The sequence below is a fragment of the Asterias amurensis genome, chromosome 4 (genome assembly GCF_032118995.1).
Source record: "Asterias amurensis chromosome 4, ASM3211899v1".
Taxonomy (NCBI): Eukaryota; Metazoa; Echinodermata; class Asteroidea; order Forcipulatida; family Asteriidae; genus Asterias; species Asterias amurensis.
In genome coordinates, this window is record NC_092651.1 from 24,507,849 (window position 1) to 24,523,881 (window position 16,033).

The window sequence follows — 16,033 nt, forward strand, 5'->3', positions numbered from 1 at the left end:
GATCACCTTGGTTTTTTGTATTTTCTTTAACGGCTCTCGTGCCAATTACACTGATGACGCTGTGTAAATAAAACAAGAAGACTATTGGAACAAATATTTGAATATAATCTACGTAAGGCTCGTCAACAATCAATAGCTTGTATTTTTGCTGTCCTTGTTTTTTAAACTGTTATCTTTGCGGCGTTATTGCCAAATGTTTTCGTGATCTGCTTTTAAAAGGACAGTACTATAAGTTTGTCTTTTTGTGTAACTCTGGGTCATTTGCCCTTAACTTTGGGGTTTTGTTTCAAGTGCATTTGAATGTTTTCGACTTTTTATTGTGTTAACTTTCTTTTATACATTACAGACCATATGTCATTATTGTTACTGCAATATTAATGAAATAAACAAGCCATTAACAATTAAAATAATGAAAAGGCCTTCCAAAAATATTTTTTCCAGAAACCTGAATGCTCAAAAACCTGACAACCATTTGAAACAAATAAATAATTTGAAATGTTTGCTTCTAACCACCACCACTAACACATACACCACAAGGATTGAATTAAAGACTTCAAGTTGTACGGCCCAATTTATTATTATTATTTTGTTTTCAGAACAATTATTTTACAAAATAATGATACTGTTTCAGAGCTAAAAACTTACAAAAATATTCGCATCAAAGGCCAAGACCAGTTGCAACAGAGGCCATGTAGCTTTTATGTAATTTCATGCCTGATCTGTAGTGTAAATAAAAGCCAAGTGCAAAAGGCAATCCAAAAAAAATGGTTCTCCAAACAGAGTTGACTTTTGCATAAAGCCATTATACACTTTCGGTAAACAGTATTATCCAAGTCCCACACTTCGTGTATCACAACTTATATATAAAATAACAATCCTGTGGAAATTTAGGCTCAATCGGACATCGGAGTCGGGAGAAAATAACGGCAGGCCTGTATGCTTCGTTTTGAAAGGGCAAGGGCACCAAGGCGTTTTCTCTTTGGCAAAGGGCACCCTATGAGGAAATTGTAAATTTCTACTGGAGCATTTCAAGGGCACCAAGGCAATGGCAAGGGGCAACGGAGGCAATCGCCTTCGTTGCCTCCGTGAAGTATCAGGCCTGTAACGGGAAAACCCACTCCTGTTTTCGCGCGTGTCATGACATGTGTTTATAACAAATCCGTAATTCTCGTTTACGAGAATTAATATTGTTTTACCGTTTTCTCAAAAAGTAAAGCATTTCATGGACTAATATTTCAAGAGAAGTCTTTCACCATTACCTTTTGTAAACCCTGTAAATTATTTGTAAATCTGTGAACTTTTTTTTTTTTTTCTGTACCGAAAGGGTCCAATGGCTTTAAAGGGCCCTGACACTCAAATAAACCCATGTCCAGCATTCATGGTTTAATCGATGGATTTTCCTGAAAATGACACAAAGCATCAATTATCTTGTATAAATTAAGGCTTCTTTGAAAGGCAACCACAACAAAATTGATTCTCAGAAAAGAGTTGACTTTTGAAACTGCCCCGATAATGCTACGAAACTAATAACATACAGTGAACAGAATCTTTTTCTTTTGTCTGAATTAATCTTCAGTATTCATGATTAATCAATGTCTCTTAAACATTACCAGTGTAAATTCAAGCTTCTTTAAAAGGCAACCACAACAAAATTGATTCGCTGAAAAGAGTTGACTTTTGAAACTGCCCCGAGAATCCTACGAATCTATAATCAGACAGTGAACAGAATCCTTTTGTTTTGTTTTAAAAATAAATCCACAGCACTCATGATCAATCAATATCAATTCTTGAAAATTACCCGTGTAAATTAAAGCTTCTTTAAAAGGCAACCACAAAAATTGATTCACTGAAAAGAGTTGACTTTTGAAATTGCCCCGAGAATCCTACGGAACTAATAATAATATCAGACATCGAACAGAATCTTTGTGTTTTGTTTAAATAAATACACGGCATTCATGATTAATCAATGTCTATTCTTGACAATTACACAGTCCTGACCAGTGTAAATTTAAGCCGCTTCAAAAGGCAAGCCCAAAAGAGTGAAAGAACTTACTTTTGCATTGACTTTAAAATGGCCCCGAGAATCCTACAGCTAATATCAGGCAGTGAACAGAATGTCTTTCTTTTAAATAAATCTACAGCATTCATGATTAATCAATGTCTATTCTTGAAAATTACCTGAAGCGTTGAATGTCACTCTTTCTCTACCTGACATTATGGGGGTGGGGGGGGGGGGGGGGGTTGGAGTAAGGGATACATTACAAGCATCTAGACAAGGACTGCCGACTGTGCAACATTGACTCCCAACCTAACTCATGACAACCCATCTCTCATCAGCTTTTGGTATGGATGACAAAAGGGTTTTTAAAAATAGCCTCTTGCTGTCCAAGACTGTTACTTCAATGTCTAATATGACAATAAGAAATTGGGCCACCCTGAACGGGGATCGCGTCTCATTCTGATTATAATTGCAGAAGTTCCTCCTCAGCCCGGTTGAAACTATTAATGCATAATGCGTGGTTTGTGAATGCCGCTGTGTAATACATACTATAGAATGAGGAGTGGATCTAATACAACGGGCCAGGAAAAAACAACGTTCTTAAGTTTCAAAATATTGACTTACATGTTGAATGGTGATGAGTGTTCAAACTGTCATTTTAGCCACGCACAAAAAAACAGACAACATGACAGGCCTGGATTTTCATTATGCAATGGGCACTTCTATGGTCTATGGGACGCTTTTGAAGGGGCACAAAGGCCAAGACCAGGGGCATCCCACGCTATGGCCTCTGCCCCCTCCATCTAATCCCAGGCCTCGCATGAGCCCTTACACATAATGCAAAGGATCAGGGCCCAATTTCATAAAGTTGTTTAGCACAAAATTCTGCTTAGCAAATTCCTTTGCTAAGTATAAAAAAATGAGCGGGGTGCCAGTCACAGCAAATGGTTAGTGAACAGTATTTTGGCCGGTAACCTATTTTTGCAGACCTTCTCTTTTTTAAGTAAGAGTTTTCTGTGCTGAGCAAGATTTTCTCCTTAAATGCTTTATGAAATTTGACCCAGGTTGGCTTAGTGGTTTCTTTTCATGCCTAAGACCTCTATGGCCCCAGGTTCACATCCCACCTCAGACCCGAGCCTTGTGCAGTGTATGTGAATTGAGTTTTCAGTCCCTACCTGATTGCATGGTTTTTCCACTTTGGGGTTTCCCTCCCACAACCAAAACTGAGAATTTCTCCTTGTTTCCTATTCATCCTGTTATTGCCTCGAATTATGCTGGAATCTGCTCAATCCTTTTGAAACAGACTTTAAAGGCAGTGGACACAATTGGTAATTACTCAAAATAATTTTTTTTTTTCAACTTACTTGGTTACAAGCAAAAGAGAGCTATTGATAGTAGAAAACATTGTGAGAAACAGCTCCCTCTGAAGTGACGTAGTTTTCGAGAAACAAGCAATTTTCCACGAATTTGATTTTGAGACCTCAGATTTAGAATTTGAGTTCTCAAAATCAAGCATCTGAAAGCACACAACTTCATGTAACAAGGGTGTTTTTTCCTTCATTAATATCTCGCCACTTCGAAAACCAATTGAGCTCAAATTTTCACATGTTTGTTATTTTATGCATATGTTGAGATCCACCAACTGGCCTTTGACTTACCAACAGTGTCCCGTGTCATTAAGTTACCTGAGCATCGCATCAACCAGGGATGAGATTTGCAGAGTCTGACAATTCCTGAGAATAACTGTGCGCCTGGGTTCACCCTTACCTCCAGATGTTACAATTCAAGAGTTTTACAGACTCAGTGCATCACCAGGTAGACAAAACTACAGGTTTTTGACACAATGTGGACTTTTTCTTTCTCCATTCAGTGACTGCTTTCTATTCTTTCAAGATAATTTGAACGCTCAAGGAGGTGTCGAGTAAATCCTGAGAAATACTGAGAACTCGCATGCCTGATCATGGAACAAATCTGTGCTTCGAAAGCATATGACAAAAGGGCAACCCAGCGTACATGATGTAAAACGTAGACATTTGTAAAGTGTTCACGGCCGCAACTGACAAACAACTTTGTATAATTGGTCAAATGACAGTTTTCAATCACCCTCGCTTGCAAGCTCAATTAAAAGTCACTTAGTGCCAGCGTTGTAAGCGTACAGACAGCTCATACAAGAGAGTCTTCTCGTGTACACTAATCTTGACAGTAGCCTTACTCGACAGTTGCTTTTAATCTTTCTGAACAACAACCAACAATCTGACACAAACAGAAATGCAGTCTGATAAACAAAACATCGTAAAGTGTTTTCATTTTTCTACGTTACTGAATTTAAGGAGAACATGAGCAAAGCAGCTGAGAATGTGTGTGTTGTGGTTGTCTGTTAAATCCAGTATAGAATTTGTTTTCAACATTTTTAAGACATTAAAACAAAACAAAACAAGAAACAAGTTAATTTCTCTGCTTTTAACAGCTTTCTGCTAATTGGGCCTTCAAAGCTAGCTTTTAAATTAAAGTAATATAAAAACCTGTTTGTATTTAATGGTTAATGGAACCAGTAGAAATGTATTGTCATAACTGATAACATGTTTCTGCTTAAGCATGATATTTTATGCTAAGTCAATTTCTACTGCTTTAAAGACACAGCCGTCGATTTCACAAAGAGTTAGGACTCGTCTTATCTCGAGTTAGGACGAGTAACTCTTCCTAACTTAGGATAAATCTTAAGGTCTGCATGCTACAGTGCAGGGTTGGGACTCGTATTAAGTCCTAAGATTAGTCTTTTAAGTTAGGAAGAGTTTTGTGAAATCGACGGCTGGACACCTTTGGTACATGTACATGTCAAAGACCAGTCTTCTCACTTGTTGTATCTCAACATTTAAAATATGTAAAAAATAACAAACCTGTGGAAATTTCACCTCAATTGGTCATCGAAGTTGCGAGAGAATAAAGGAAGAAAAAACACAAGTCGTTTGCTTTCAGATGCTTGAATTCGAGACCTCAGCTGAGGTCTCAAATTCAATTCAAATATTTCAGTGATAAATTACTTCTTTCTCAAAAACTAGGTTACTTCAGAGGGAGCCATTTCTCACAATGTTTCATACTATCAACAGCTCCCCATTGCTTGTTACCAAGTAAGTTTTTATGCTAACAATTATTTTGAGGAATTACTAATAGTGTTAGTGAATTACTAATTACGTATTCGTGACAATGCTGAAGTTGTATTTGATTAGTTGGTTGAAACCATTTCCAATGATGCTGGTAAACCATACATATTGGGAATGTTGTAGTCAAACTACATACAACTCAATAAGGTGAAAATGCTCTCATCAAAAGTCACATTTATTTATGAAGCGTGCGTTTTGTGAGTGCGTAATAAAACTTGTCAGGCGTGTTGATTGCCTTTTTGTAGCTGCAGATGGCAATCAAGCTCAAATACCACTCAAAACTTCCTTAATTTAAATTATCTAAATAATCCACAATATAAAAAAGAGCGATTATGCAGAGGTTAAAATACAATTACAATATCAGACCCTAATACATGTTAAACACATCATGCTTGTTTGTTAAGGGCAAGGTACATGTAGTTTCTCATATGAACCCTTAGTAATACCATGGAGGTAGAAATAGACCAGGCCTCGAATACAAACCCATAGCACCCACAGCAATTCTTGTCGTGGTGCGATGTGCTTTTGCTGCACGGTAAAACAAATTTACATTTCCTCACAGGTGTGCCCCTTACCAGAGGATACTGCAGTACCCGTTTAAGAACGACATTCAAGCAAGGCCTGTAACAGACTAGACAGTTTGGCTAGCGTGTGACCTAAATCCTCAACTAACCTCTTCTCCTACGTATGACACACCACACCAACTTGTTTGGAATTTTAAACAAAATAGGATTGGTCTGTTCGACCCAGAGAGTTGCGACATGGAGGGACAGGTTTTCTTTAGTCCCGTGTTGGTAGATGCCATTTTCGGTCCAAATGAAGCACAACACATTGGGCAGACTAGTCTGGTAGCCTGTATTCCCCAATGCATTTTTATTTTTTATTTTTTTTTTTTTTTTTTGGGGGGGGGTGGGTACAAAATGAGTTCTAATCTCAAGCTCTCATAACTCTTTCAATATTGTCTCTCTAGCCTCACCCAGTTGATGAGGTTTAAAGGGGGAGGGGCGCCTGTCAGCCCCTAGTTCTAAATCCTTCACTGTTGTGATACAGAAGGAATCGGAATTGTTAGTAAAGGGCAACTGAAACAAACAACTGGAACTTTTCAACGATGTTCAAAGGGCACCAAGGTCATCACAATGGTATGGAGGCAATTACCTCTCTGAAGTACATAAAGGCTTGAGGTGTAGAAATGCACAGTAATTTAAAAGTTGAGCCTCATTAATTATTCAGTGTTTCCCAGAATTTTAAACAATACTTTTAAAATGAAGTTCCCCTCCAATAATCACGTGCTTAACTGCATACTCCGCATACTCCGGTTTTCTTTCACTGGCGTTAAGTGCAACACTTTGTGAACAATGATAACTCTATGCCAATTCAACCATGATACATGTATTTGTTGTTTACACTCACGCAATGTTGTGGCAAAAAAATAAATAATAAAAATAAAAATAACAATGTCATTCGTGACTTTTCGATGTCCTTCATGGTGCCCAGCATTCTCCAATGTGCACTTTGTCAAAAGGAAAAATTCAACAGCAAATTGGGTAGGAAGAAACTATAAATAAATAGCAAACTTGCGGTTACATAAATAAGTAAATCTCTTTTGTGTGAGTGTTGGCTCTGAGAAGAGCTGTGTGGTTTTGACATTTTGAACTATTTATTTATAGTTCTTCCTATTTTATAGCCACACACCATGCAAAGCTTCAAACAATAGGCCTACTGAGCGAAAATTGGGTGATCAAAACCGTGACCTCCAAAACTTTAGAGAAACTTTGAGAGCATTAATTTTCACAGGAATGAGTGTGAACAATCCTGAGAATGGCTTGCTGGCCGTGTTTCTCCCATACCAGGAGCCTCCCATATGTTGCAATTCTACAGGTTTACAGACTCAGTGCATCACTAGAAATAGGTTTTTTCCTCCGTTGGTGATACCAAGAAAATTTGAAGGCCAAAGGAGATTTTGATAAAATCTTAAATCAAGCAAAAGGCTGGGGAATTTACATACTATTTTTGAAAGTTTTTTCCAGAATACCCACTGAGCCATTTAGCCAGACTCTGGTCATTTTAGTGCGTAACCCCACAATGAAACAAGTCCTGCAGTCTATGTAGTTTTTTCCCAATTTATACTTTTAAATAATTTACAAATATTTTTATTTTCTGCGGCTTTAAAAAATATTATTTTAAAATCTGTCCTGAGCTACTAGCTCATCAGTCCAGTCTTTATGTCTGGTTTCATTGGCATAAAAACAACTGAGAATATTTATTAATATTCCCCCTTGACAGGATGCCAGTTCAAAGCAGGTTACTCCCCATTTCTCGCCAGTTCTCTCCTGGGTGGAGAGAAGCAATTATGATAAATATACCTTGCTCAAGGTCAGGCCAGGATTCAAACCAACATTCTGTTTGGAGAATTTGAGTCCACTGCCCTCGATTGCTCGGCAATGTAATCATACATAAGACCGCCCCCCCCCCCAAAAAAAAAGATCAAAGTTTTTATTTGATAGCTAATTTTAATAATAGAAAAAAAAACAATTAATTTCAGATTGTAAAAGATATCTCGGCTTCAGAGACGGTTTTGAGCAACAGTACCAGTGACACTTTTTCGGAGGTTCGAGCCCCACATAAACAATAGATTCGCTAGATTTTTGCAAAGAATCAACGTCACACAGTGCTTTGCATTTTAAAGAATTTTTTTCTTTTTTTTTTTTCTTTCTCTTTTAAATAAATTTTTCACATTTAATTTTGCATAAATTCCGGATTAAATAGTCAATAAATTAAAATTTCAATTAAGGTCTGGCAATGAAATAAAACATTCAGGAAGTGGCGGCACATACCAACACACCAGACATTGCACAAACAACAAAATGACTTCACATATAGCCCCTAATTAATATCGATGGCACACAACTACTGCATAGCGACTTGCACACAACCCAGATGTACAAACACACTGTGTAGATTTTCCTTAAGGCGGAAGCTCTTACTGTGCTATTTATAGAATCCCTTACACAGTTATTACTCTATCAATACATACGTTACTATTTTTAGACTGTACATTGGATGACTAAGTGATAGTTTGAAATGTATGTTGTTGCTTTCCCTTTCACACCTTCATGGATGTTTTCCCGAAAAACATACGGTGTCTTGGTTTTTTTGTGCGCGTCCTTTGTTCCAGCAGGCATTCTTAATTGGCACTGTGCATGCATAATGCTTTTAAATTCAAGGGTAATTATTTATAGACTTTAATTGGCTAGTTTGATTGCCTCGAATAGGTGCATATTTACATCGGACGTAATTGTTTTCGAGTATGGTTAAAGCTTTTGACATTTGTCACTTGTAAAATGCATTTTGTATGGCCTATGTTTTGTACTAGTGTATACTGTACAATGCATAAATGCCAACATATTGCATCTTGCAATCAGGGTGATTTTGTAGGCTTGCTATCAGGGAGATATTTATACATGTAGTTATTGCAGTTCAGTACATTTTTTAAAAATGGGAAACATTTTCAGGGAACTTTTTGCAAAATCAGGGAGAGTTGGCAGGCTCTGGTACAAATTGATGTCAAAAATTCATTGGATTTGTGCAGAACATCTCACGCAATACGAAGAGAATTTGCTACCATGTCTAGGCTATACACACGCTTATTGTAATGAACGATGTAATACAAACATGTGCACCAAATCCTTCCAACAGTATTCCTTAATATAGCCTCCAAAAACCAACAACCATAACAATGTACATGTACATACATGTACAGTACATATACAACTTACAAGCCTCCCTTGTCAAATGTGCATACATGTACGTACAGTGTACATAGAACTGTACAGTATTACACAGTGGTGTCCATACACTGTACCTTGTATGCGCAGTGTACACCTACTGTAGTGCTGACAGCCCGTACGATTCCAACTTAAAATCTTATGAGATTCTTATAAGATTCTTTTAAGATTCTTATAAGATTCTTACAAGATTCTTATAAAAATTCTCATAAGATTCTTATAAGAGAGTCAGAATCATATAAGAATCCTATAAGAATAGACATGATTAAGAAATTGTTTCACAAGTAAGAATGTTTTACACTATGCGTGTATATATGTACAGTACAATTCAGTTTCAATTCAGTTTATTATAAACATCATTTTAAAAAACGTGAAAATTGTTTGTGCATCTTAGGCTACGTACGATAAAAATACAAATTTGTAAAAAAGAAAGGAAAAACTTTAAAAAGACATTGTACGTTGTACAATACTTTGAGGATCCAGGACATAAACAGTACATCCACAGCACACAGTGTCATGGTGACCCCTATGCCCTAGCAAACTGCATAGATTTCCCAAACCCTCTGCACACAGCCTTGGCTTCATATATCCAGCTCCTTGTCCTTGAGCTACTGAGGACTGTGTAGAGACATAGAGCAGTAGAGATGACATTGAGACTCAAATTGATGCACAGAACCCAAGGTCAAAAAGCCCTAGATCCAGAGCACGGTTCCTGTGTTAAGGGTCCGCTATTTCTGTCAACCCTGGAACATGTTCAATACATGAACAACACATGAAATGTACACGAGGCATGTGTAACACATGCTTGGAATGTCATAATTGACTAGGCCAGTGCTGGAAAGGACAAGGCCTAAAATCTGTCGTCAAGTACTGTACAGGTCTACCATCAGGGGGCCAATTTCATAGAGCTGCTTAAGCAAAAAATTTGCGTAAGCACGAAAATAGCTCGCTTATTTTACACATGTTACTGGCCAAAATTTCATGCCATATACATTGCTAATGACTAGTATTTAGCTGTTGTTTACTTAGCATAACAATTGAGTGGAGTCTTGGCCGGTAATCTGATTTTACTAAGCAATGAATTTTTTGCTTAAGCAAAATTTTGTGCTTAAGCAGCTCTATGAAATTGGGCCCTGGCCAGATCACGTTGGCCACCCATGCCCCCACTAGCCAACAGGACCAGTTAGCTTGTCTTTTTGCTAGAGTCCTTCAGCAATACACTGGTCCATAATGTAGTTTGGGGTATCCTTTCACCCCTGCACTAGCATGGGATTGTGTAAATGAAGCGATATGAACAATCAGCTGACAATGCTTCTTGTAATCAGGGAGATTTTGTACAACAACCAGGCAGATATTTTACATTCAACATAAGAGGGAAACAGAATATTCTTTATCCACGATGCAAACTTGACATATATCTAAGGTTCCATAATCAGGAAGACTTTCAATTTTGTTCATCAGAACATCCATGACATTCTCCTGAAGACAATCAGAGCATACTGATCGAAAAATTAACTATCGTTTCTTTCTTAGAACCAACATTACTAAAAAGAGATTTTCACATGGTGCTAGACCGCAAACCTCTTAGGCCTATTAGTTTTTAAGATACTTCCACCATGCAAACTTTTAAATTCTACTCATCGGCACATTGACATATTGGTTTATTTTTAGGGGTCTTTCAGCAGAATCAGGGAGAGGCAGCAGCACACAATGAACTATACACAGCCTGCCGAATTACATGTGCGTGCAGTTAGACCAAATTTTGGCTGGTCTTAGGGTGTTTTAACTGGCATTTGGCCAACAGACAACTTTAAAAGGCGAACACTGCATTTGTGATTTTCGATTACAAACCGAAAACGCCCAATACACTTTTTAGCAATTCTGAAAAAGTTTACAGCCCACTATTGGGGTCACCACCCACGCATAATAGTTTGCTGTACCTTAATTTAACCTTCATGAAAAAAAAGAGAAAAAAATGATGTCAAAAAGGTTCATTCAAAGTTCAATGACTGAACAACTGATTAGGCAATGCCACTGTTCTGCTGATTAGAGGGCCTATAGGGATGTACATTGTTAGTGTTTTTCTTCATGTGTGAGGAATGAATTCACCAAACTACACCATGTACAAACAACCAGAGTATTTTCGCAATCATCGAATACACATTGATGGCAGTCAGATTGTGTCCACCATGATGTGTGTACACATCTAATTGTCCATAATGAATGAATTGCTTCTATTAATAGCATCCAAACGTTCAGTGCGTTATTATATTACATATAATTCAAAGTACAATCAGAAGATTGCAAGGTTGTTTCTTTATGCATGATTTTAATGCATCAGACCTGAAGTCTTTCTTTATGCATGGTTTTAATGCATTCAGGACTTCAGGTCTGTTTGTTCCAATGTAAAGGACAAGTCAGGTTTCGCTTATTAATAAAGTACACCTCTTTCAGGGAAATTTTAGTTTCTACTGGAATAGTTTCAGGCTTTGAACTTTGAACTTTGAAGGGGCAGAGTAATTTTTTCTCTGGTAAGGAAAACGTCTAAAGGGAAAATAGTAAGTTTGTATTGGGGCCCCACAGCAAAATCACAGGGCACCACGGCAATTGCTTGTGGGTGTTGTGGGTTAATTTGAGGTCTGCATTTCAGAGGGCCATGGAGACAACTGCTTCCATTGCAACTAAAACAGGCCGACAAATCAGAACAATTCATTAACCCTGGGTGAAAACACATTGTAATGTTGTTCCACTTGACAGTGCAGAGGGAATTTTGCAGTGATGCGCTATGGTTTTATTATTATTAATATTAAAAATAAAAATACTATCTGCGAAACACATGTATTTAAGTATCAGGCCTCGAAGACGAGAACAAGAAGGCACTAAGACTCAAACCCAAGGTTGACGAAGCAATAACCTTAGGACTCGTGTCCTAACCCTGACTGCACATTATGGTGTTCGATCAGAAAAAAACTTTCAAGGCAAATTGAAACACAGACAGGTAACAACCAATAAGTTACACTCATAGAACTTTTGACATGTTCATTTCAATGACAAATTGTACAACAGCTTTAGCAGCAACGCATGGTTCTGGCTTTTGACGAGGCCTGCTACAGAAAACCAAGATAATTGAGCAATCAGGCACAGGGACCATCTGACAAATGATGATTGAAATCTGGAAATTTACCGTCAGAACAACACCTGTAAAAAATATTGTTCATGAACCTGAAAAGGAAAATTTTGTACCACAAGAATGTTAGCGTTAAAAGTACTCACCTAAGAATACAGTCTGGCGATCACTTCGGCTCTCCTCCATTATGTACTTGTCTCCCAGGAACTCCGCTGTAGAAGCCGAGACGTGAACCTTCCCGGGTATCCCGGATGCCTCCATCTTGTTGGCCAGGGTCACATCATTAGACCACACGTCAAACTTGTAGCACCGCTTACCGATGATCCCGCAGAGTACCTTGCCTGTGTGGACGCCAACGCGCATATTGACCTTCTCACCCGTGTCATTGCAGAAATCCTTAATCGCGTCGATCATGCTGAGGCCCATGTTGACGCAGCATTCGGCGTGGTCATCGCGCTTCTCCGGGCAGCCTGAGACGCAGTAGTAGCAATCGCCTAGCGTGCAGATCTTCTCGCAGTTGTGCTGCAAGCACAGAATGTCAAAACGGCCGAACAGGTCGTTTAGAAGGCCCACAAGTTCACTAGCATTCTTGTTGGCACTCATCCTGGTAAAGCCGGCTATATCAGCAAAGAGGATACTAACGTCAGTCATGAGGTTCATGTAGAAGGGCCGGAAGATGGGATTGCTGTCCTTCTTTTCCTTCTCAGATTTGTTAAGAAGCTCTCTGAAGACGGTGTCAGGCATGAGAGAGTGAATGGTCGTCTCCTTCAGTTGCTTCTCCATCTGATGCTGGTGACGGGCGACAACCGCCTGCCCAATCTTCATGAAGGTGTTACGTGATCTCACCTGCGACATGAAGTACACGTGGATGCCCATCAGGTGCACGCACATGTGCAGAAACAGCTTGGTGAACACGGCACCGGGCGTGGCATGCTTGTCCACATACACAAAGTACAACAGTTCATACGCCACGGAGAAGATCAACATTGGGATCACAGTGTACAAGAACGGCACTGGTATCATTGTGTACATCATGAGGATGGTCTCGATGCATACAGCGAAGGTAGCGACTGAGCTCATCGTCATCGTGTTGTGACCGCCGCCAGGGCTGTACGACGCAAAGGTGCCTAGCGTAAGTCCACAGAGGCACATGCCCAGTAGGATGGACACTTTCATCACATGTTTCTGGTAGTGTTCGGTGAGAGTAAATACCAAGAGTATAATACATAGAACTAGGAGACAGCCTACGCCAACCTCAAACATGATCCATGATTGAGAATCCAGGTGCAAGTCTCCAAGACAGTCATCTTCTGACTCATCTGCGACTGTGTTCCGTATCGGGAGGTAGATCAACCAAACCACACAGGCGGCAAGAATGTAGCATAACGCGTAGCGGAAACGTCTTCGAATCTGCGAGAAAGAGTTGATCTGAAACTGCTCCTCGATGATGCTGGAGTCAAATTTGGGGTTCCACCAGCTGCCTGACGCCCGCTCAAAGAGCTTAGGGCAGAGGCTGCGCTTTCTGCTACTGTTCTCTGAGCTGCGGCGACGGAGGGTGACCTCAACGGGAGTTTCATCAGCGTTTGGGTTGAAGTGAACTTCAATGTCGCTTGCATTGCCTGCCATTTTGGGGGAATCAGTTGGGCGTACTTCACTTCAAGACCATTTCATAACTGTGGTAGAGAAACATGTACAGGGAAAGTTTTAAGATTGAAAATGCAACATTTGTTGAGAGTAAATGTCATCTAGCGTTCAGTCTACAGTATAACCAACAATAACTAAATCAAAGTGACACAAGCCATATGATCTGAAGAAGATTTAAACCAGTGTCAACATGAGAGTAGTTTAAAAGGAATGCTCTACTTATTTCCGAGAATCTCGATCACTCAAAACTGGGAAATGTTTTAAAGGCACTGGACGCCTGTGTAATTGTCAAAGACCAGTATTCTCACTTGGTGTATCCAAACAAATAAAAAATCTGTAAAAAATTTGCCTCAATTGGTCATTGAAGTCAAGAGTATAATGAAAGAAAAAACACCCTTGTTGAACAAATTTGTGTGCTTTCAGATGCCTAAAAAACTTCTCAGGCCTGCAATCTTTTAATATTTGAGTGACAAATTACCAGTAACCTCTATCTAAAAAAAATGTTACTTCATAGGAAGCAGTTTCTCACAAGATTTTATACTATCAACAGCTCTCTGGTGCTCATTAGCAAGTAAGTGTTTATGCTATTAAGTAATAACCAATTGTGTCCAGTGCTTTTATAACAAAACAGACATGAGGAGCAGGCCTTGCCCTTAAAACTTCAAACTTTTTGTAAAGTATCCCACTCCCAGTGGACTTAATAAACTCTGCGCTTTACTTGCCCCCCCCCCTCAGTTTTTAGTAGCCTAGATATTGTGTTTTTCCCCATATCTTTCTGGTGTTTTAATAGTAATGATCACAACCAGTTTATTGCTCAAATATACATTCACAAGCACTTAAAATTAACTTCACACATTTTTAAGTACTATAACAAAACAAAAAATATTACAATTATAAAGAAGTGGAATGCACAATTTGTTTGTAGATATGGTGTTTACCAGCCCACAGCAGTTTTTACTTGAAATTTTACGCCGAGCTAGTGTTAAGGGTGAGAGAAGGAATGCCAGATTGTCAACATCAAATCAGTATAAATAGATGAGGAAGGAAATCAGAGTAAAATGAATGAAACTGAGGATATATTAAACTCAATTTTCAGATAATTCTAAACTGTATTCCTGGGTTATTTTTTACTTTTCCCATTCAGAAGTTCCTGTTATTTCAGAGGATAGTTGCTAGTTGCTGATATCAAAATAAATGACAGCATAATGTAAACATGGTACTGATAAATGAACCTTTCTAGACAGACAGGGGGAAAAAATTATAAAGGTTTGAAGAAAAGAAGCGAAACTTAATAATAAAATCTGTAATAAAATCTGTAAAATTCCAGACAGAGGAACCCTGGGGGAAAGAAGCCTGAAGTTGAGTCACAGACACACTGAAGCAGACAATGCCTTTTTTTCCACGAATAAACTGACATTTCATATAAAAATTGCATTATGCAAGATTTTTTTGTTCAACGGGAAGCTCTAAAATGTCATGGTATTTGAGAGGCTAGTAACCAATAGGCAAATATTCCCAGTTCATTTCATTTTACCGATTGGAAAAACTTCTCTCTTTTTTTCTCTTGTCAAATTAATTTACAGCAGAATTGAATCACGATCAAATAATGTGGGTTATTTTTAGCAATATTTTCAATTTACAAAAAAGTCAAAGTTTGTTTAATAAATATGCTCAGGGATTACACTGATAAAAAAGCTCCATTCCCTCCTGCATTGACCAACCACACCCGTGACTGCGCATACAAAATAAAAAAATATCACATTTCACAATACAAGCTGCCACCATTTGGTTTACTGCATCCAGTATTTTGTGTAACAACTGAGACGTAAAGCGTCCACCCTACATGAGCCACGTTGCTGGGAAGTTGCCAAGGTGGGCGGGGCTTAATAGATCAGTCTATATTTGGGACTTTCACGCCCCCCTAACGATGCTGTATAAACTTTGCAGTTTGAACAGGTTTACGATTAACCCAATTGCGATGATAAATGGGGGCTTGGCAAGATTTTGTGACGAAATCTTGTTTTCCATACGCACAATTCATGTACTACACGTACAATATAGGCCTACAGTAAAATGTTAATGAGCTCTGGGACAATCCAAACGTTCAATTAGGCGCTGTGGAGCACCACGCCTGGAATTCCAGGTGCTATTGCCCTGGTCTTGGCCTTAGTGCTCCTTCCAAATATTCCCATCACTTAAGATTTTCCAACAGAAGTGCCCTTTGAAAGGACAAAATTTGGCCTTGCACTCTCAAAGATGAAATTCCAGGCCTGGACACCAAATTTTAAAGCAATATTTTTAGCTACATGTACATGTA

The 16,033-nt window shown here is 38.7% G+C and overlaps 1 protein-coding gene across 1 annotated transcript in view; it reads right to left on the bottom strand.

Moving 5' to 3' along the window:
• The window catches only part of LOC139935670 (adenylate cyclase type 9-like), an 85,537-nt gene that overhangs the window by 61,292 nt on the left and 8,212 nt on the right, over nt 1-16,033 (bottom strand). The window contains exon 2 of the mRNA XM_071930180.1: nt 12,219-13,745. Within this exon, the coding sequence (XP_071786281.1) occupies nt 12,219-13,698 (1,480 nt within the window). The 5' untranslated portion in view covers nt 13,699-13,745. The remainder of the gene's footprint in view (nt 1-12,218; nt 13,746-16,033) is intronic.